General features: G+C 36.1%; 3 protein-coding genes across 9 annotated transcripts; all 3 read right to left on the bottom strand.

The window, feature by feature from the left end:
• Positions 1-4,277: 4,277 nt before the first annotated feature.
• Positions 4,278-6,928, bottom strand: LOC105174103 (protein BUD31 homolog 2). Its single transcript, XM_011096094.3, has 4 exons — positions 6,619-6,928; positions 5,364-5,465; positions 5,039-5,226; positions 4,278-4,697 (listed from the first exon to the last, which is right to left on the bottom strand). The coding sequence occupies exons 2-4, from the start codon at positions 5,455-5,457 to the stop codon at positions 4,542-4,544; spliced, it is 438 nt and encodes a 145-aa protein (XP_011094396.1). The 5' UTR covers positions 5,458-5,465; positions 6,619-6,928; the 3' UTR covers positions 4,278-4,541.
• A 1,527-nt stretch (positions 6,929-8,455) lies between these two features.
• On the bottom strand, positions 8,456-16,872 carry MRE11 (DNA repair and meiosis protein (Mre11)). 7 transcript variants are annotated; one of them, XM_020697590.2, is made up of 23 exons: positions 16,619-16,872; positions 16,314-16,385; positions 15,991-16,126; positions 15,322-15,479; positions 14,871-14,961; positions 14,248-14,367; positions 14,084-14,152; positions 13,910-14,001; positions 13,650-13,752; positions 13,462-13,569; positions 13,264-13,326; positions 13,118-13,189; positions 12,888-12,965; positions 12,759-12,821; positions 12,604-12,664; positions 11,993-12,075; positions 11,438-11,551; positions 11,196-11,273; positions 10,620-10,691; positions 10,254-10,516; positions 9,618-9,738; positions 9,224-9,418; positions 8,456-8,794 (listed from the first exon to the last, which is right to left on the bottom strand). In XM_020697590.2, exons 2-23 carry the CDS (start codon positions 16,328-16,330, stop codon positions 8,762-8,764), a joined length of 2,190 nt encoding a protein of 729 aa, XP_020553249.1. In that variant the 5' UTR covers positions 16,331-16,385; positions 16,619-16,872; the 3' UTR covers positions 8,456-8,761. The 7 variants fall into 7 exon arrangements, with proteins under 7 accessions (XP_020553249.1, XP_011094393.1, XP_020553250.1 ...); XM_011096091.3 differs by having other exon boundaries at positions 11,993-12,078; positions 16,619-16,869; XM_020697591.1 differs by lacking the exons at positions 15,322-15,479; positions 16,619-16,872 and having other exon boundaries at positions 11,993-12,078.
• Positions 16,873-17,248: 376 nt separating this feature from the next.
• Positions 17,249-22,314, bottom strand: LOC105174101 (serine/threonine-protein kinase D6PKL2). Its single transcript, XM_011096090.3, has 3 exons — positions 22,017-22,314; positions 18,686-20,847; positions 17,249-18,280 (listed from the first exon to the last, which is right to left on the bottom strand). Exons 2-3 carry the CDS (start codon positions 20,632-20,634, stop codon positions 17,434-17,436), a joined length of 2,796 nt encoding a protein of 931 aa, XP_011094392.1. The 5' UTR covers positions 20,635-20,847; positions 22,017-22,314; the 3' UTR covers positions 17,249-17,433.
• Between the last annotated feature and the right edge of the window lie 360 nt (positions 22,315-22,674).

Raw genomic sequence — 22,674 nt, 5'->3', positions numbered from 1 at the left:
TGCCCCTACCCACTCGTGAATCATCTGAAGCACTGATGTCGGAATCAGAGTCTGAATATGCCTTTCTGCTCCTCCTTTTATGCCGCAGATCAGCAAAATCATCATTTGAATGATGGTGACTCCTCCTCCTCCTCCTCTTCTCCTTCCTACTCTTCCTCTTTCTTCGCCTGCGCTTCAATTCCTGCAATTTACTTGATTCAGAAAAGTGTCTTCAATTCATTAAAAAGAAAAACAAAAAAGAAATAGAAAAGTACGTTCAAGGTAATCCAACTACCCGTACTGCTCAAAAGCAACATGAGATTGGAAAGTAATCCATAATCTAAAATGCTATGAATACATGGGATGATTAATAGAAAGCAATTGTTAGCCTTGTATTTACTAAGGCATTTCAGCAAAAGCCCAAGCGACAAGAAACATAAATCAACCAAGACGCCTCAACCTTTAACAAAGTAAACATAAAAACTTGTAATGGATTTTGATTATTTCATGAAACTTACCTCTCTTCCAAAAAGTTAAAGCTAGTGTCTCCTTCCAGTAAAGGAATCATTCACTTTCGAAAGAAGAGCCACAGGAACAGCTGTGCCATTTATCAAGCAACACCCAGATTCAACAACTTATAGGCCTAATATCCTGATTTCTACAATACCAAAACCACATTACTAGGAAACTACTACCACTCAAATATGTGTGAAACTGCCCATAAATATCTGAAGGCCGAAAAATAACATAAATTTGGGCAGGTGAATGATTAGTTCTTTACGTGATAAACAGTAAGCCACATGTAAGCACAAGCATGAGTCAAACATTAGCTACAGCATATATAACTAATTAATTGTCCCTGAGCAAAAAGACCATTCTCCCTCTTCCATGCGATTACCTAAAAATCAAGGTGATGCTACAGAAACTACCATGTGATTCAAGGGTGAAAATTACAAAGACCGCTATTACCAAGAAAGAAATCAAAATGGCTAAACGCACCAAAGTCAGGGTTCAAAACTACAACATTTAGTAGTGGTCGCTGGCAACCAATTCAAGAATTGGTTAGCATATCAACCACCCAAGGCATTTATCAGATTATACCAATCCTCCACTCATTTTCTCTCACTATATCCCATCTAGTAAAGTAAATCAATCCAAGACCACTGTTGCTAACAAGATATATTGAAAGGAAAAAAGAAGAGGGACAATGCACTATCTCATGTACTGTTATTGCTCTTCATTTCAATAAATACTCATTCATATCAGGTAAACAAAAATGAAAATACATATCTATGCAAACACAGAAAAATATTACAAAGAACGTAAATAGACCACAAAGACACACAATACCCATAATGAGCATAAAATTCTGCGAAACTATGGTGACATCCTGCACGAGAAAAAGGGTTGTGTAGATAGAAATGAAGACTTAGAAATTCAAGGAGAATGGCAAATGTAACAAGACGCAGATGGCATTCGTTCGTGCAGAAGATAAACATGTTCTACAGTGACACACACACACGCACACACCCCACACACACACACATACACACACGCTCACACCCCACACACACACACACACGCACACACCCCACACACACACACATACACACACGCTCACACCCCACACACACACGCACACACACACACCCTCACACACACTCACAGACACAAAAAGAAAAGGACGCACTTACAAGGAAATGGAAAAGTCAGAACAAGGAGGGGGCATCATTCAGCAAAACTTCTCAAGTTTGTGGTCGATAAAATTGAAAAAGAAATGCAGTCCTTGATTAGAATATATAAAAATATATTACTGGACATCATGATCTCAACAAAAACCTGCTACACCCGATCATGATTTTCAGAGAGGTTGATCCAGAAACTTGATAATATTAATGACAAAATCATTTTCTAATACAATAACATAAATAAAACACACTGAAAAATGCTGAAACCTTCTTTGCTCAAATAGTAGCACTGGATTCAAAAGAGCAGCAATAGTTAAACTCTTATTGATGCCCACAGGCAGGCTTCTCCCAAAGCATCAAATAGCAACCAACAAGTAAAACAACTTTAAACTCAATAAAATTCTAAAGCATTACTGCAATATTTCACCTAATAGGACCGATCACTTGTCGGAATGACACATAGCATACTCAGTAAATATCAGAATTCTTCCAACCAAAAAAACAAAGCAATTAAAATAATACATTACATCAAACTGAAAAACAGCAAATGCACCAAACTAATGCATTGTCCACTAAGTTAAAGTGGTTTTCATCAAGAAGCTCATCAACCACTAGATTAAAGATTGAATAGGGCACACTTGGCAGCAGTTTAGAGGAACCTTAAAAGTACAAGACATATCACCTACTGTAGAAGCTAGTCATCTTCATGGTGATGTTTTCTGCTCTTCTTCTCAGACCGCTTCTTGCCCCTACCCACTCGCGAATCATCTGAAGCACTGACGTCGGAATCAGAGTCTGAGTATGCCTTTCTGCTCCTCCTTTTATGCCGCAAATCAACAAAATCATCAAAAGAATCATCATCTGAATGATGGTGACTCCATCTCCTCCTCTTCTCCTTCCTACTCTTCCTCTTTCTTCGCTTGCGCTTCAATTCCTGCAATTTACCTGATTCAGAAAAGTGTCTCTAATTCCTTAAAAAAAAACAAAAAAGATATAGAGAAGTACCTTCAAGGTAATCCAACTACCCGTACTGCTCAAAAGCAACATGAGATTAGAAAGTAATCCAAAATCCAAAATGCTATGAATACATGGGATGGTTAATAAAAAGCAATTGTTAGCTTTGTATTACTAAGGCATTTCAGCAAAAGCTAAACTCTAAATTAAAATTAAATTAATAAATACGGAGCGATTTTATTGTAAATTTAGAATTACAATTTAAAAAATAAATTATAAAAAATAGCTCAATTTAATTTGATTGGACGATTTTTGCACTGTTTTAATTTCTTCTATAACTCCTAGCATTATCATGAAATCTAGGCGCGCCTATCACCACCACCTCCACTTGCGTAGGGGTTGTTGATTTGTTCACCATACCATCTCGTTTCAATGCTTCCACACGAGAACTAGCATTCACCTCGTGTTATGCATAACAATCATTTAAATAAGAGATAATTGCATTGTTATTTTCTTTTTAATTAAATTTTGTGCACTTATATATAAACTATTCTGATATGAAAAATTATATTTAATATTTTTAATGTTTATTTTTATTGAATAAATAGATTATTCTCTTAAATAAAATTTGCTAGCAAAAAGATTAAATGAATATATATATATATATATATATATTTATCCATGAGTCATCGTAGATCAAACGAATTTTTTTCGACCAAACTATTTTTATAAAGGTGAAGAGTACTTCGTCAATGCATTAGCATACGCATAGGTGTTTGGGTTTTTTGGCCAGAAAAGATTTGTTTGATCTATAATAATTCAATAATAAGTCAAATGGAGATCAAAATGGAGTTTCATTTGATTTTATTATTTGTTGATATCAACAAATTTTCTAAATTTTGACTAACAATTGGATTTATTTGTTGGATGAAAACAAATGCTAGGATACTACATGTTTCTAAACTACAGAAATCTACGTGTAATTATACAAAATCTCACAAGAGATAATTATCCCTTTAAAAGTTTAAATAGTAGATAACTTTATATACTCTTTTTGTAATTTACTGTCTACTATACTTTATATTTTTAAGCTCCAAATTCTAAACATATATTACTATATTATTTAACAACTTTAGTTGATTTATGCCTCAAAGTTAAAATTAACCAAAGTATTATTGTATCAAATGAATATATTAGCATAGTAATAAATAATGGATCTTATTAGCAAATTATATTATAAAAAACTGCCATAATAAAATTTCAAATGATTTACCAAAATCAATTATAATTAAACCAAAATAATTGCTCCAACATAGGTATTTTTCGTATTTGAACCACAACATAAATATTACCTAACCCTACAAAGTCAGCTCTTAACATATTTACTACTATGAAACAATAGCTTCTTGAAATAATACATATCTCCTTATGGAAATAATCACCTAGTCAAAGTAAAAAATATTGATTGCTGGCTTGTAAGAAGGTCCTCAATACAACTTTTGGGATTGTGCTGAGGTTATCTACAATCTAAGGTTACGTGCTCAGAATATATGATCATTGTGTACGAATAAATCACTATTGATCCGCTTAAGAACCAATTTTCTGATGAACTTGTTGCGAATTCAATAAGTCCAACCCGAACAAAACCTGCACATATTTATCCTTTTTAGACATTCTACTAATACTTAAAGGTGTTTAATAGTTGCAATGATACAATTTGGACCTCATACCAAATTATGTAGGAATTGATTTTTCAAGTTAAACAGAGTTACCTACATTTAGTGCTACTAATTATAAGATAGTAAAAAGTAAAAAAACTAAGCAAGAGATCATATCCTAAAATACCAACAAAAGAAAGACATAATGTTGGATTGGTAGCACGGGAAGTTTATGTGATTTTGCCAGTTGCAGGGGCACTGCTTAATCTCCGCTGGCACAACCTCTACAGCCGCAATGCACGCATTCTATAGCCTTCTCCTCTCGTAAATGCTGAGGGACTCGGCAAATACATGTTGTTTGAAAGTTATGGTCCCGCGGCTGCATACACCGCAAGCAGCAAAGCCTTTCATAGCCAGGCTGCAAAATCAACAACAATAATGAGAACTGTTGTCTCTTATGATATACTGATAGAAATTTCCGGCTGCAATAGATACAAAAAGCAAGTATTGTATGGTTTCTAAAAAATGTTCTAGTCTCTTAATCAAGCTATATTGTCTCAATCTTGTTTATGTTGTCACATGCCAAAGAGCATCTTCAAGAATACAAGTCTGGTCTCTTAATCTGTGTCTCTCACACACACATGGAAAGAAGTCGAAGTGATGAATAAAATTCAGGATTGAGCATGTAAAGACACAAAAACATGACACAGTGAACTGTAATAATATTGTGATAAAATTTATTCAGTATCATCAACAAACCTTCTTCCATTTTGCAATTAAATTGCGGTCGGCATATCCCTGATCCAAGCAGAACTCATATAATTCCTTTGAAATTTCATTCCTCCTGTGATAAAGGTCAAAAATGTATCGACTCTTCTGATGAGCTATTTTGAAAATAGGCCACAAGCCCTCACATTTCCTTTTACCATCATGTGGATCATTCTCAGCTGCCACCACCAAAAGCAGATCATTTTATTTAGTTTTTTGTCTAGATACAGTCAAAACAGGAAAAACTGAACCAAAATGTACAATAATAATGATGATGGAGAAAAAACTCAAGAGAGTGTATGAAGTGATTACAAACCTTCTCTCATCTTTGCCTGAAGTTCACGCAGAGTAGGTTCAATCAATTCCCACCCTTCCGGGTACTTTACCCGGTTTGTCTTCACCTTAGGCATGATTTCTTCTGCAAGAGACATGGAAATCTATGAAATGAGAAACTATACTTGAGAAAATGCACTACCACTAAGTCTGTACCCTTGATCATGTCTCTCTTGCTTATTTGCATATGTAAGAAATTCATGAGTGTCCAATATTTTTTAGGAACTCTGACCTCCCTTGTATCCACTGGGAAATGTAAGCACCATCATTCCAAGGAGAAGCCACATAGTTCTTGTTTCTAATTCAGTAGGAGTAAAACATCAAGAAAAAATCTAGCACTGCTAGTTTTGTCTCCTCCTTAAACTCCATTGGTGGCTTTACAAACCATCAAAGCTACCATTGGTAAATAACATTTTGCTACGATAAAATGAGGCAATTTGTGGAATTAAAACTGCAAAAGATAGTTATGTCCTTTTAAAGGCATATGTGATTTATTCAACAAAAGAAACATGCATTTGTGCAAACAACCAAAATAAATCTTACAACTGGACACAATGATACAGAAGGAGTGGCAAACCATACTATATTAAAGACTTCCTGCAGAAAGAAACGTTATTCGAGGAGGTTGATGCAGCCTGCCTTGAAGTGAACATATGGACAGTTGATCAACCAAGCTATTTCTCGTACTCAATTTTGCCTTTAAAAAAATTCAGCAATGATCCTATTCTTGTACTCTTATTTTAGAATCTAGTAATGACTGTATTGTAATTATAGGGCCACCATAGATGTAACATGTTAGAATTTTCTCACTGATGCTAAGTACAGATCTGATAGGCATAAGGAGCAAATTGATTTTAATCTAACGCTCAAATCACATTCAACCCCTAACCAAATTGAGCAAATTGATTTTAATCTCACATGAACTCTCTCCTACTTGAATTGATGTGTTCTTGCAATTTGCTCCTTAAAACGTCTTACATACATGATACAAAGAGTGACCTGTTTTAACCTAGGAGAAGCACATTTGCCCTTAGACTACAAATATTTTGGTATTAAGTGTAAAAATAATTCTAAGCATAGAATAGGTTTACGAGGATTCCCACGAAATACACCGTATACCTACGGAAAGGTTCGGTTTTGTCTCTATCGATTTGTGCAAGCAGTTACGGGAAGAGGGAACAGCGATTTTACTGAAACTATCTGAAATTCAGGATAAAAATAATGAAATAGATTAATACCCTGAGCGGTAGGAAAGATGAAAGAGACTGAGGTGGAGTTTGACGGCGGTGCTGGCAGGGATGGATGGTGGCCGCGGTGATGATGGGCTGGGACGAGAGACAATAGCCGGTACGTAGTGGAAAAAACGAGGGGACGGTAGCGGCGGCGGAGGATGGCCGGTAGATTGCTCTAGTCGGCGGCGTCTGGATCGATGGTGGGCGTAGTAAGGACGAAGACAGACAGTTTGATTCCTCTCTGGAGTGGGGGATGCGGTGGGATACTCCTTTTATTAGGTCAAATTAGACCGTTAAAACCTTCAGGCCAACGGTGTGAAATTAATTATTAGAAGGGCTTGGGGCTTTTATGGTGCTGTATAATTTATTTTTAGAGATAATTATACTTTTTTACCCTAATATTGATATAATTAAACATAAATCTTTTGTAATTTAAAAAATTATATTTAGCACTCTGAAATTTGCTTTCATTTAACAATAAGTCTCTCGTTAATCAAAATTTACTAAATTTGTTGATATTAACAAAAAAAATTTAATAAAAATTAATATTTACCTTCGATTGGCTTATTACTGACTGATTGCAAGTGAATAATTTTTTTTTTAACTAAACTACCCTTATAATGGTGAAAATTTGCCTCCTCAAATGTATTATTGCGTGAAAACATATGAGAAAAATTTGATCATAAAAAGACTTGTTTGACCCATTATAAGTTAGTAATAAATTAATTGAAGGTACACATATTTTTTTCTCAATTTTTTTGTTAATATCAGCAAATTCGATGAATTTCAACTAATGAAAGGACTTATTTGTTACACAAAAATAAACCTCATAAGTATTAAATGTAATTTTCTAAATTACAGGGGTCTATATGTAATTACACCAAATTTCAAGGGAATGGAATATAATTATCCCTTATTTTTATTATATTTATTTAATAAAATAAAAAAAATTAAATATATATAGATAAAAAATTGTTAGTAAAATTAATTAATTAATTAAAAATATTATGATAGAAAAAGTAAATATAAAAATATGTTTTCTATCTATCCATATTTTGTCAACTAAAATTACTATCGAAGGCCTTAAATCTAAATATATAGAACATTAAATGATTAACGCATACTTTATTTTTGAAATATAAAATACATATAACAACCATCCATATATTCAATAAATAAAAGATAAATTTAACCAAACTCTTATCAAGTTCCGTCCAGGTCCACCATCTTTCAAATGGATAAATTATTAGAATGAGGCCTAATTCATAAATTGAGACTCCATTTACTTTGATATATTAGTCTATATAAAAAAATTAGTATAGATTAATATGATGTTTACTTTTTTGTATAGGGGTTCTTTATAAATTTGAAATAGATATTATTTACTGTTTTATTTATATAACTTAATATCATTTTACCACAAAAATTACAAGAAACTAAGAAATAAACCAAGATAAAATTAATTTACTCTTATTAAAACAAGTAAGTAAACACTTTATTATTAATATATGACTTTTTAGTCACCCATCACACACTTGGATGAAAATAAAAATGAAGACGCTGTAATACTTATTAGAGTGACTTTTGCCTTTCAATAGTCACCTGTTTGGACAGATTAATAAGGTTAAGGTAATAGTTGTATTTGAGTTTCCGAAGGATTCAATACCGTTCGGACCTTGAACTGGTTTTACAGAAGATACAATCATCTCCTTCTGATTATGGCACAAAGCTCAGATGGTATATGGGATTGTTTACCCAGTGAAAGATGTTTTTACTCCATGGCCTAATGGGCATGATAAAAAAAAAAAAAGCATGTGCGCTAGTATGCTATAGGAGCCACTGATGAAGATAAAAGAATCACCACAGTGGCTGATTTTCGAGTCAACTTATGCATAATAGCAATACACATGAGAAAGGCCTCCAAAATCTGCTGGCGTTCAAGAGGTAAAGCTGGTTTGTAATGGATATCAATATTAAATAGGGGCAAACCATCATTAACAAGATATCGGTGTTCACAGAAAAACTTGTAACATACATGTACAGCTCTTCCTACAGGCGTATGACCCAATATTGAACCGTGAGGAGCCACACGCAACCCCAAATTGGACAGCATCACCTCCAATGAGAGATGTCTGAAGCAGCTGGCTAGCTACCGTCTTAAAGCTCCATAATTTCTTGTCACCTAAAAAAATTTGTTAGGCGTAACTTCAGCCTTTCTCAGTTATAAGTTATGAACAGATGCGTCACGAAAACAACAGGAGGTATATGAATAGAATAGCTGACATGCTGTTTATAACAAATGTCCGAACTCTATCAACATATATACAGACTTCGGCTTGGTTGAGCTTATTTCATGATATACCATTACTCTTGCAATATGTTTGAGATGAAATGCTTCCGTTAAGCTAAAAGATGAAAGGATATTACATCAACAGAAAACAGAGATGATGGAACTGTAACTTTTCCTGATATAGATAAACGGGCAATGCAAGATATATACGGACACCTAGTCAGCTCCAAAATTTACAGTTGAAGCGACTTAGAACCCACCTTCAGAAAATATGATGATTAAGAAAAAGGAGAGTGCTTTACTAAGAATAGCATCAGTTACCCGAGGTTGAGATCTATTAGGTTTCTTCCCCATGTCGTCATCCTCGTCATCATCATCTCTGCTTGCAAGCAATCTATGGAGTGAAGATGAAGGGTTATCTGATTTTCTTCCCCTTTTGGAGGTGGTGGAACCTCTAGCCTTTCCCCTTGGAGCAGCTCTTTTTCTGCCCTTCCCCTCCAGAGTTTCAGCATCATCCTTGCATCGGAAACACAAAATTGACTCAGTAAAAATGGTATAACAAGAAATTACTGGGAGTCAGCAAGAGCTGAAAATATTACTGAGAGCAGAAAATTTTGACACCGTAAAATTTGTGTAACAAGAAATTATAGTGACCCAGCAAAAGCAGAATAAGTTACTGAGAGCACAAAATGGCTGTAAAGAAGTTAGCCCATACCGAGCTATCAGCAATATCATTAACATCAAGTTTAGCTGTTTCATCATTTGAGTCTGAGTCCACTTCATCCACCTCATCAGCCATACTCCGGACAGAAGCAGATGCAGCAACTGATGCAGATCTATATCAAAGAGATCATATTGAAAGTTCCCATAGTGACGAAATTTTATTTTCACAGCTATGTTTGATATGCCTCAAATATTGTGTGGTTGCTCTGTGTCAGCAAACATGGCCTATTTCTCTAGTAGAGATGCATGCCAATAGAGCTGGCCTCAGTATTTATATTGAAGATTTTTTCCAAGTCGGAGGTGTTTCACTCCAAAGCTACAATTCTAAATCCCGAAAGACCGTACAATAATGAGTGCACAAAATGGGAGTTGCAGCAGTCGGGCCATAAATTAGGTGGTCCCTGCCACTGAGATTTTCATTCAAGAACTATTCGGACTATGATATCTAACAAGCTTTCAATGCAGCATCTCTCTCCCAACAGAAGGGGCGGTAACAGCACAAGGATATAAACAAAGAAGGAAAAACCAATTTGCGTGAGTATCATCAAAAAGAGAACTTGGTAAGAACAATAGCGAGAAATGCATGAGAAAGAAAAGCACCCTCAGGCACTAAAACAATTAAGCAAACCTTTGTGAATGACGGAAACCCATGCTTGCTTCCAATGTGGTCTGCTTCAATGTATTGGAAGCCCTGCCTCTCCCTCTTCCCCTTCCCCTTCCTCTTCCTGTAGTCTTACCAGCATCTGAAATATCATGAGTGGACCTCAAAGATTGTGACAGCTCTTTCCTGCCCTTTCTGGTAGACTTTGAGCCAGAGAATATAGTAGCATCTTCATCATCACTGAAGGAAGCAGCAGTTCCAACTCCTTCAGTACTTCTAGTCCTTACATTCTGTAAGAAAACAATACGATGACTCAAAATACATAGGCTATAAAGCATGTAGCTCTCAAGAAAAGCTTCTGTGCACATCAGGCTAGAATCTGAAAATACATACCTGTGAGGACGGGCCACTGAATGTAAAATCTTGGCCATCTTTTGTCTTCGAGGCTCTTTCTTTCACACGTTCCTGCAAATGATCAGCGGTATTTTCATAACACAAATTTTCTTTAGAAAATAGAAGAGAACTTTATCATGGTGCCATACAAGTTTGAAGACGCCACTTTAAATTGAAAATGGTTTTGAGCGTGAGATTTGGCAAGGTGTGGTGGGACTTGATATTTGATCCCATGAGAGGGAGACAGCTAGTATGAAAGAGAGATAGACATCTTAAACCCAGGGCTAGTGTGTTCAATACTAAGCAATGCAAACTGCACAAATGACAGTTCAAGGTGAATCCATAATCACGTTATACCAAAACTGTGAGAAGTTCATGGGTTCTCTATTAAGTTTCACTAAGCCATGTTGTCATCCAAATTTGCCAGTGATAATCTGCCTTGACGAAGAGAGCCATATAATTCCATACTCTACTTTCCAACACTTGGATTCATTCAACACGATATATTACAGAATTATGACATTGCGTAAAGGTAGACAAGAAAGGAAAAGAAGATGGGAGAAAAAGATATTTTGCCTCTAAGCACTCTCCAACTTTGACAATAATGTCTTCCTCTTCAAACTTATGAACATCCGGATCCCCAGCAATTTTATTCTGTTACAGAGAAGAATTTTAACTTATTAGAGTACTGCAGGGATAATTTATATGTACAAATGGTCACTAAGCAAACAGCCAAACCATTGAAATAACATATAAAGCACCATCTGCATGTACCATATTTATACCATCAATTGAACGACAAAGTATAAACCACTTACACGAGTTTCTTCGAGGTTGTATTGCAGACAAGAATAGAAGGCCATTTTGTCATCCTTATTCACAAAATTGTGCAACGCAACATCCAAATCATTGACTGGGAGTATCTCCATTTTCTGAAAAAATCATGATATACAAAGTGGAATCAGATTAGAATTATCAAAGATCCATGATACTTGGATCATTTAGAAGTTTCTACTCCCGCTGTTGTAATTTTGCGATACATGAGTGTGTCAAAATACATGGAGTTAAGTGGGCTTAGGAACTCAGTCGTCTATAACAAAAGAAACAAGAAAGCCAACTTTGACAATTGTTAAGATGTGTTTAAATGGTTGGATGTAATCAATAGTGCCCTAAATTCCCTAACAGATTGCGTGCCGCTTTTGGGTTATTATAGGTGATGGAGACATGCAGAAGGTTGATATTTACAAAAATGACTAGATAGAAGGCATTTTCACATATTATGCCATAGAAGATCCAAGATTTTCACAAATTTTGTGATTACCATATTGGTTAATCCTAAAATTGTGCGCAGAAGAAACGGGGTGCAATCATACCAGATTACTTTCAGCAACTAAAGCTTCAATATTTTGCTGATTCAGCTCTTCCGGTCGTAGCCTTTCAGAATCATTAATTTTATCTACTGCAAGGAAAATATTTATTCTATCAAAATCAAGGCATTTAAAGAAAAAAAGAAAAAGGCCCAAAATTATAGATGGACCGATATTTATAACAAGGTCTTCATCAAAACATCTAAGCACAGCGCTTATAAGCATGAAGTGTAAATAATTGTTTAGAATACAGGACTTGGCAAAATTCTAATGTAGGAGGATAGAGAGAGGAAGGTGTGGTCAGTGTGGGAGGAAAGAGAAGTATTAAAACAACTTTTGTAATAAAATTCTTAGTACTTACATGCTTAACTGCGAGTTCTATACAACCTAATAAGCAAACAATCCAACAGGTTCTCAAATGTCCTGATGCTCTATTCACCGAAGAAATTGAAAAGTTATGCCAAAGTTTTTATACCATATGGTTCCATTGTAGATGGCATAATCTTACAATGTATAGAAAATATAATTAACCAAATTTTCCTTTAAAAGTTGCTTTAGTTTCTACAAATGGAAATAAGAAAGTACAATACCAATAGCCTAATAAAATGAAAATTTACCTTCACTGCGACCTTTTCTAGATGCTTTGGAAAATATAAGAATATCCTGAGGATTTGCAACCTATAATTTACAATAGTTGTGAAAATAGTCAGAATGCAAAATGGTTTTTGTTTTTAATCAGTCAGCCCTGGAGGAAAATAAAAAATTTCCGTACCTTCCCCACATACTTTTGCCCAAACCTCTGTGGATTTATCGTCATAAACCCAGAATAATCCACCTATTTAATTTAAAAGCAAATGAGTAACATAAAAGTGGAAAATTGACCAGGTCAAAAAAATAGTACCTTCACTCGAACTAAGGGAAGCTTGAGCTCTGATTTCTTAATAGCCTTTTGATTAGCCCTTTCTATCAAATTTCTAACCTACAATAATGAAACAGCCAAAAGAAAAGAAAAAAAGTATAGTACAGAGCAGTTCAACAACAGATCAACTACAAGAACGAGAAATATAGAAAAAGAGCATGTATTTGTTTACAAAACATAAAAAGAAACACAAAAGGATGCAGTGGTCTTACCACATTGTCCAAGTGTTCAAGAATAGAATTCTGATCATTAGGGTCTATATCAGGTTCATCCTTCAGCACTACCTGTATATCGCAAAATGTAAGTACTATAGCTGAAGTTTCTACACTTATTCAAATAAGGACTAATAGGACCCTACCTCTGTGTACTCAAAAGGCCTCACAGAGTTGAGAGGTATCTTTGTTGGACGATACTGATTCCCCTAGATGTTGTTCAGTATCACATGTACAAATTATTTTGACATTTTAGGTAATCTCCAAAAAAAAAAAAAACAGCAAACAAAAAGCAGAAAAAGATAGGAACAATTGATGAGAAGAAAAATTTTGCCAAGCACAACCTTGATCTCTAACAGCAGCACATGTTTTGGCTTTGATTCACCATCTATCAGCGAAGTTGCAACAGATGAACCAGGTTGAGTAATGTGAAAACCCATGCCTGGAACTTCCTGTTAATGATCCGAAACACCATCAATCAGAGATGGAACCAAATAACAACACTAGTAAAGAGACCTTGGCAGTTCCGAACCTTTGGATCAACAAGGCATTCGTGCTCATGCCCCCAGATGATAAAATCCAAAAATCGAGGCAGGAAATGTTCATTTATTGCGTTTTTAGGATTTGTCTTCACTCTGAAAGCAAAGATGAAGATTTTTTAAAATTCTAATTATTTCCAAAACTTTAAAGTAAAAATCAAAAGAAATTATCAAGTGATGAATTCTTGTATAGTCTCTGTCATCATCCATTTATGCAACTAAACAACAATATGACAATCACAATCAGTGTCACCTATTTTGATGAAGTACTAGTATATTGAACCAGTCTGAAACTTGACAGCCTTCCTGGGCTTCAGGTCGCATCCACTGCACCGCATGCGGCGTCTGGTTCTCATAACACAAAAGATAATGAGAAAACTAAGTCAAGGTGACTGCATGAATAACCAGAATCAGACAGCTCACATACCTGAAACATTCGATTCAGGCGTTCATCTCTGATATTTCCAAGGCCATAAAGAGCTACAGATGTTGAGCCCTATAATAAATTATAAAGTTCAGAAGTCATTCAGTAAAAAGCTTAAGTTTATGCTTCAGCATAATAAGTTTCAGTAAAGACAGTGATGAGCGAACCTTTTTTATAAGAATAGGATAAAGAGTGATCTGCCCCACACCAGAACCCTCAAGTACCATTTTTCCAAAATAGTTGACAAGATTACATGCTGAAAGGATATCAACAGCAGAAAGATTGTCCTGCGATAATAATTGAGAAGAGTACCCAAAACACCATTTCTAAGAAAATACATTGAGCTTATGCAAATTACAACACGCATAAAGACGAAAATATATATATATAATATAGATATATAATCGTGTGGGCTGGGAAAAATTTACCGCTACAATAAAATATTTACGGTTTAGACACAGTGACACACCAATTAAACTATACTAATAGCAAAAAAACAGTCTACACAGACATTCAAAGGATGAGATCAGACAAATGGATGAGACAGAACAAGCATCTGATTAACTTGGTTTAGCATGTAACAGCGAAAATTCTCTTCAGTTGCATCAAAGAGAAGGTTGGGAAATCTGATGGATATTTCTAAGACTTTGGGAACTAGAATACTGATTTGAATGAGAAAGGAGTATTTTCTAAGCATGATAAAGTACCAGGAACCTGTCAATAAAATAGGGCTATAACACACAATCATTATGGAGAGAAACAAGTACCACAAGTACCATACAGATCATACCACTCCAGCAGGATCATCATGATTCCCATGAATGCTGAAAACGGGCAACCCAACATTGAAGTGGGGATCTTCATAGTTCACATGGCCAAAGCTGCAGAAAGAAAAGAAAGCTAGATTAAGAAATTGTGAAAGAGAAAAAATATGATGTTTTGAAGATTTTAATTTCATTGGCAAGGAAAACTGATTAAGGGACATCTGGGATGGCGGAGTTTCTTTAAGAGTCAGACCTTCAAGAACTAAATTTAGTTCGAAGGTGCATTGGCGGAGCAAGACCATTCAGATATAAGTTTTTAAGAAGTTGTTCCATAGAAATTAGAGGCAAAGTCAGAAACACATTTGGAAATCTCAGAGCTCACTTTGTGAACCCACTCCAAAAATCTTAGACAAAAAAGAAGATGAAGTAGTAGTAAATTTAGAATAGAGAAATATTGATTAACATGTAGGAGATTACGAATTTGCAAAGTTCACTGTCTGGTCGCTCACAACTTGGAACTGAACTGGCCTATCGTTGAGACAATGACGGCGGAGAATTTCAATGGCTTTGACTAGGGTTGACCTTGAAGGCTTATTCTCATGAAAAAGATCGCCGCCAAGAAGTATTAAGTCCACCTAACATTTTAAATAAGCACTCACTTAGTCAACATCTAAACAATAAATCACAAGCACAGCAGTTTTTCAGAGAAAGACGGACCTCTAGACACGGTAAAAGAAAATACTGGAGAAAGAATACATGTGAAAATGAACATTCATGGTCATGTATACAACTAGTCTAAAATTCATGCAATCCCTTCTATTTCTCTCGACTAACTTGAGAAGTTTATGAACCATGAATTTTAATTAATCTCATAACCAAGGAGCTCGTCGGTTGGACCGAGTTAGAATCCCATGAATATGGGTGTAAGACTGCTTTCATAGTATTTTTTATTGTTTTTCTTGTTTTGATATATGCTTTGATTTAAAATTATTGATCACTTATTCAACTTTTGATGTCCAAAAGTTATGGTATTTGTAAAAAGATCATATCTATCAAGGGAAAAAACAGAAATCATTACTACAAATACAAAGGCGAATAAAGGGAATAACAGTATGTGGATTAAAAGTAAAAGAACTAGAAATTCACCTGTTTCTGCTCAGCAATTGAGCAAATCTCTTCAAATGCCTGAAATGAATCGTGCCGGCGAATTTCATCCTTCTCCATATAACCAAGATGACAATCCGTAGCGATTAAAATCCGAAGCATATTACTTTTATCTTCCCTGATAATTTCAATATATATATATAATAAAAAGAAATATAATTGTATTATATAGTCTGTCAAAAAAGAAACCAACCAAAGTTAATTTTCAAACCCAGGTTAAACCTAGCACCTATGTTGAACTATCAAAAAATCCTAATTTCAACGACAAAATGGAAACTAAATCTAGTTTTCCACTTTTGAACCACCTTGCAGATTCAGCCATTTCGTGTTTATGATATTCTTTTTATCAAGACTTATGAGAGTTCCACTGCGTAAGCCTGCAAAAGAGAAAAACAACAAAAGTTAATCAACAACAATAGTTCTTATGTTTTCTACTGATAAAAATCGTCGTGTTCTTCGGAAACACATATTCCTAATATAATCACAGTATAAAACCCTAGCTCTTTCCTTTGCCCCCGAAACCAACAGGTAAGTAAAGTGCATTGGAATTGAAGTGAAGATAAGAAAAAAAAGGTATCCAAATCCACAAAAAGGAATGGAGAGCTAATACCACAAAAGATCGAACTGGCGGAGGCGACGCTGAGGGAGGAGCTTCGCCACTCGAGCAAGGAGTAGACTGGCGGTCGGTGGTGGCGGGGACTTTCTTTTTAAAAATGATGATGATATACTATAATTTATAAGGAGAAGTAATACATTCGATGGAAATTCGATTTTCGGTTTGGGTTCTGGTTCTAGTTGTAGTTTGCAAGTGCCTACAAAAATAGCCATGGTTAAACCATTTCAATTATTTTAAATTGAATTACCTCTATATCATCATGATGAATTCAAAATTTGCCGTTTAATAAACTACTTTGACACAAATTACACCTAAAATAAATTTATGCTCAACATAGTTGCAAACTTGCAATGAAAATTGTCAAAGCAGATACCTTCAATCATTGGAGATCCTTTTCTTGGTAAAACAATCAAATAGATTATGATATGATAATACATTAATCCATAATGTTTTGATAAGTACTATATACATCTTAACTTAAATTATTAATAATCTTAATCAATTTTAATATTTGAATGTATTGAATAATTTAGAAAAATATTTAATCTTAATCAATTTTAATATAAGAATATATTGAATAGTATAACTGGTGGCCATAGGGATTGATTTGAAATGAGAGCAAAGTGGTAAAATATTTGCTTCTTAGTATTAAATAAACGTAAAATATCCAGTGTTACTACAGCTCAAAGAAGAGCAGCCGGCTGAAACATTCTCAAGAACACAAATTCCTCTGGAGTCTAGATATATGATACAAGATGGTCGAGAAACCTAGTTATACCGCCTTTATCCTGATTCCTAATGAAGTTTCCTCAGAACAACTCAAACTCCAAATGTTCTCCATTAGCACTGTACCCCACAAACTTTTCACCCTTCTCCTGTGTGGCTAGATGTGAATTTCCAACATCGTACAGCTCCGGAATTTGAGGTGGGACAGCACATCGGATCAGCGCCCAGTTCAGGCCCTCGAAGAATGGGTGTCGTTTGATCTCAGCTGTCCCTGTTTCTGTGCCCAGCCGACACTCCGGTTCCTTGACTAGAAGCCCACGGATGAGATCCCGGGCCTGAAAACTAACAATCGGTGAATCAGGGAATTTGAGATTCTGCAGAACGACATTGGCCAGTGTCTCCTCATTCCCAGCACCTTTAAACGGTGTCTTCCCGTATAGAAGCTCATACAGAAGCACGCCAAGCGTCCACCAATCAACAGCACTACCGTGCCCTTCCCCTTTGATAATCTCTGGTGCCAAGTACTCATGTGTGCCCACAAAGGAGTTGGACCGTGCTTCTGTTGGCTCGGCAACAAGCTGAGGCAAGGATCGAGCCTGAGCTGCAGCATTAGCTTTTAGCTTCCTCGCTCGTGCAGTGGCAGGTATAATCCTAGGGCTGAAGCATGAAACCTTACAGGACGGTCCAGCGCAGAAGGGATCGATACAATTTGATCCTGCACATGGACCAGAAACCCTCGGTGGCTCTATCCCCACAGATGATGATTTGACAAGAGTTGGGTTAACGGAACATCTAAGCGACAGGTCAAAATCTGTAAGCATGATGTGACCGTCTTCACGGACCAGAATGTTTTCAGGTTTAAGATCTCGGTACACAATACCCAGCATGTGGAGATATTCAAGAGCAAGAAGGACTTCTGCAACGTAGAATCTGCAAGAAGGGAACATTAGGCATAAATGATGCTTTGGTTAACACAATAAATGACAAACGAGCCCTTTCTTCTAGGTTCGCAACAGTAAAAAGGATAAAAGACGCCAAGGTTGGGTTAGGTTGATTTCATTTCAAGTAATTAATATCAGAAGCCTTATATATCCACTTTGGTACATAGCTGAAATCTGAACAGCAATAGCAAGATTGTGCAGAACTATTCCAGTAACCAGCTACTTACACAGAACAAACACGATCGGTAAAGGAAAACCATGTCAAAGCCAAGGCAGAAATAAAACTCAAATCATCATATTTCATGCCTGACACAAGCATAGAGATTGAACATTTCAAATTACAGCATTACAGAAAGCATAAAACCATGAATTTGTTGAGGATTAGACTCTATACCTTGCCGCCTGTTCAGGGAAATATCGGCCGGGCTGCTTCTGTCGGAGGACATGTAGATCTCCACCAGGACAAAACTCCATAACTAAACATGCTAAATTGTCTGATGTAAACTGGGCATAAAGTGTTGGAAGAAATGGATGGTCCAGCATTCTGAGAATTTCTCTTTCTGTTTGGGCCCTAGGCATCTTCTTCCTTCTTGCCAAGAACTCATTATCCATAACCTTTATTGCAAATGGGCAGTTTGTTCCAATCAGTTCTGCAAGATAAACGGTGCCTATATCTCCAGAACCAAGTTTTTTCAGCAAATTAAAGTGACTCAGCCCCAGGAAACCATATTGTTTTCTTATGCGGTCGATTGCTCCCCACCTCATGTCCTTTGACATGTGAGGTCTGTTGCCGTAAGTTGACCCACTTAGACTGCTCTCCTCACTTAGGCTAGTGGTGCTACTACTAAAATCACAAATGCTGCTTTTTGAGCTCTGGGAGATATCCCCTTTCTCAGTTGGTTTCAGGTTCATGTTCGCTTTAACAACAGGAGTACCTCTATTCTCCCAACTAGTTGGAATTGAGTCTGATTTGTTTGTGTCACAGTTCCTACTACCTGTAAACACTTCGGTGATGGTAGTTTCTGGAGGATTCTTACTGGAATCCTTACTTGGATCCGTCAAAGAACACTGACACCTCTGGCAGATCAACTGCCTCGAACTGTGGTCCCGATCACTATTTACTTCATAAGATGCCTTCAAAGTACCATCAGTCATTCCTGCTACTTTCTTTGATTTCTTTATGACGAGATTCTTGTTTTTTATGACTGGTTTAACACGAGAGGTGCTTCTTGTTGATCTTACATCTTTATTGCTTTTCACTGCACTTGATGCAGGTACAGTCAGTACCTTCGATTTCCGTCTCAACTTAGGTGCTGCCCTGTTTCCTACTTTCAAGGGAGTGGCAGCATCCTTAATTGAACCACTTGCTACCTTGTTTGAGCTAGATATTTTCTTGTCTGGCTTTGACAAGTTACCGTCGGAAATATGATGAGGCAGAGCAGACACTGAATTGTGTTGTGAGCATACAATTTCCGACACCTGTTTATCAACTTCTGAAACATGTGAAATATCATCAGGGACAGGAGCGGATTCTGCATCCTTAATGACTAAAGCAGCAGCAATATGCGGAGAAGACGGGGCACTTTGATTCAGGGAGTTCGCCTTAGGCTGGGGAAGCTTAACAGCAGCACCTCTGGTTCTTTCTCCTTCTACAAGAGATATTCCAACACCATTTCCACTACATTCAGCCAGCGGATGACCGGATTCACTAGATGTACATTTTATACTCTTTATGTTTGGATTAACACTATAACTAGGCGAAGAACAGTAACTTTGGGTAGCTGATTTAAAAGACTCTTGATGGCCCCGGATCGAAGTTCCAGAAGAATATGAGGTACTCTCTTCTTTCACACGAGGAATTTCTGTTCTCCTTTCTCCACCAGCTGGAGAGCAACCAGATCCACCAGCTTCAACCATAACAGACCTGTACAAATTTGTGATTTTTCCAGATTCTGAGATCCGCGGAGATGCTGGCATCGACATTCGTTTCACGGCAGCCATCTCAGCTGCCTGAGAAATGCACAGTCCCCTTAGCGCCTGCTTCAGAGAAACAGGTTCAGAAAATCCGATTCCGGGAGAGTGAGAACCGGCTGACTTCATTGGCTTCTTTGAAGCATTCCTCCATGAGTCTGAGAGATCCAGACTCTTGGATGTTCTCAGATTGACTGCTTCAAAGAGCTTGTTGATATCATTTTCCAAAGCTTTGTTATGTGTTTTTTTCATGACAGGAGGCCTCTGCTCTCTATCTTGTGCTCTTACGTGACGAAAAGTTTGTGGCCTCTGAACTGGACTAGCCTCATACTTTGCCTCGACTATTTCACAATTTCCACGAGAAGAACTCATTATCCCTTCTTGCTCTGTGACTAATCACATGAACTCAACCACACGGCAAGAAAAAACTTAAACCTAGAGAATCACACTGGTCATTTCTTGAGAAGCATACAGAGAAATTCAGTGACTTGGTACCATTGCTGTAGCATACAGCTCCCGAAATTACAGAAGCTCCAACTCTTACAAGCTTCACCCGATCCTTTTCCTCAATTTAAGTGTCGAAATCTACATTACAAGTGTGCATCAACAATTAGGAAAAGATGCACTAGTAATTTTTTTGTGATAATCTACTAATACAACTGCAATTTATCACCGGTAATGCAAACAACACAATTCAACAAGGATACAGATTGCATTATCACCCAATTAATAGAAAAACAGTTTTTGCTTACACAAAAGTAAACTGCTATCGACAACCAATGAAAAAAAATAGAGTTTTGGAAATGCATGTCAAACGTGAACTCTCTACATTGAGATTGAATTTAGGGTCTAAAGAAAGAGAAATTACTAGAATATCACTTGCGCATTATACAGAAACATGAAAATGCATAAGCTAATTTCAATAAAAAAAAATTGTGTTGTCCGATTTGACTTTGTAACATTCCTCCGCACACTTCCAACAGATAGAGATCAGCAGAAAAATCATTCCAGTTTCTTATTTTCATACCTCCTCACTTATCACAAGTATGGCATGTTTGAATCCAGAAACCATTTTAATGTTGAGCGTGTCTATCCAAAAATCCAAAAGATCCGATATCTTTTTTCCATATTCACACATACCCTTCAATAATTTAATCACAGAGTTCCAGATAAGCTTAAATTGCAACTTGTCAGGCAAGCAGAAGCAACCTCTGCAAACCCCACTTAGATTGAAATTCAACTCTTTGGTAAATCAATTTTATCATCTAATCGATAACGCGTATATAATAGTATGATTACTATATTCCAGTAAAGCTGAAAGAAAATCCAACATCATTCAACCACGCATCAAGTGAATATTACAAGATTTTGAAACAACAAAATCGCAACTAAGTTCCAAATTTTCAGGTTAACTTAACAAAACCAGAAAAAAAAAAAAATAGCTTCAGATTGCTTCAACCAGAAGTGCGAGCCAAAATCATCTTTGAAAAGATCCAATTTGCATCACAATGCAGAAAACCATTTGCACATTAGCTTCCATAAATTAAATAAATAATCAAATTTTAAAAAAAATGCAGCAAATATCACAGAAAGCAACAGCGCAGTAAAAACATCAGGAGCAGAAGGGACTTAGAAAATATCTCAGATTCTTCAAAAAAACAAAAAATTGAAGCATAAATTAATAAGCCAAAAAATAATTAAAACTCTATCTAAACCGAGAGATCAGCAACAAGAATGTGGTAAAACAGTAGTACCTAAAGCATTCAGAGATCTATAGCTGCGTAGACCAACAGAAAATGAGTCAAAAACATATCTCCTTTCCTTTCAAATAGTTGAGAAGTTCTTGAAATTGAGATGTTTCTTCTTTTCGTTTCTTCTTTTCCTTTATTCAAAAAGAAAACCCTAATAAAGAGAATAGTGGGCTTTTCTGATTCTCAGGAGGGCAATTTTCGGTGGACAAGGATAGCTGAGCACTCAGGAGAGAGATGACAAAACTCTACTGTCTCTCTCACATCAACATCTCTCTCTCTCTCTATACAACCCTATTTTCTCTCTTTCTGTGCTTTTTATTACACAAAATAATTTCCAAAACGGGTCCCACCCAATTGTCCTTGGATTCGGATTTGAATGCATTTAATTACAGTTTCCATTTTCTCTTCAGCAGAGATCCGATAATGTCAACAAAACACCAATACAATAAACAAATAAATAAAATATTATTCTCAGACAATAATCTTTCAAGAACCATTTGATTATTAATTAATTAATTAATGCGATTGACGTTTGTAAAATGGAATGTGAAGAGGTCCGATAAATTACATTGATACGACACCGTTAACCCCCCCAAACATCTTTTCAACTTCAAAGTCTATAATTTGGTCTCCACTGTGAGTGATAATTTTGAGCTTTATT

Source organism: Sesamum indicum, linkage group LG11 (genome assembly GCF_026168435.1).
Source record: "Sesamum indicum cultivar Baizhima isolate 11 linkage group LG11, ASM2616843v1, whole genome shotgun sequence".
In the NCBI taxonomy this organism is placed as follows: Eukaryota; Viridiplantae; Streptophyta; class Magnoliopsida; order Lamiales; family Pedaliaceae; genus Sesamum; species Sesamum indicum.
Note: the sequence above shows the minus strand (reverse complement) of the source record. Positions and strands in the feature narration are given on the sequence as shown.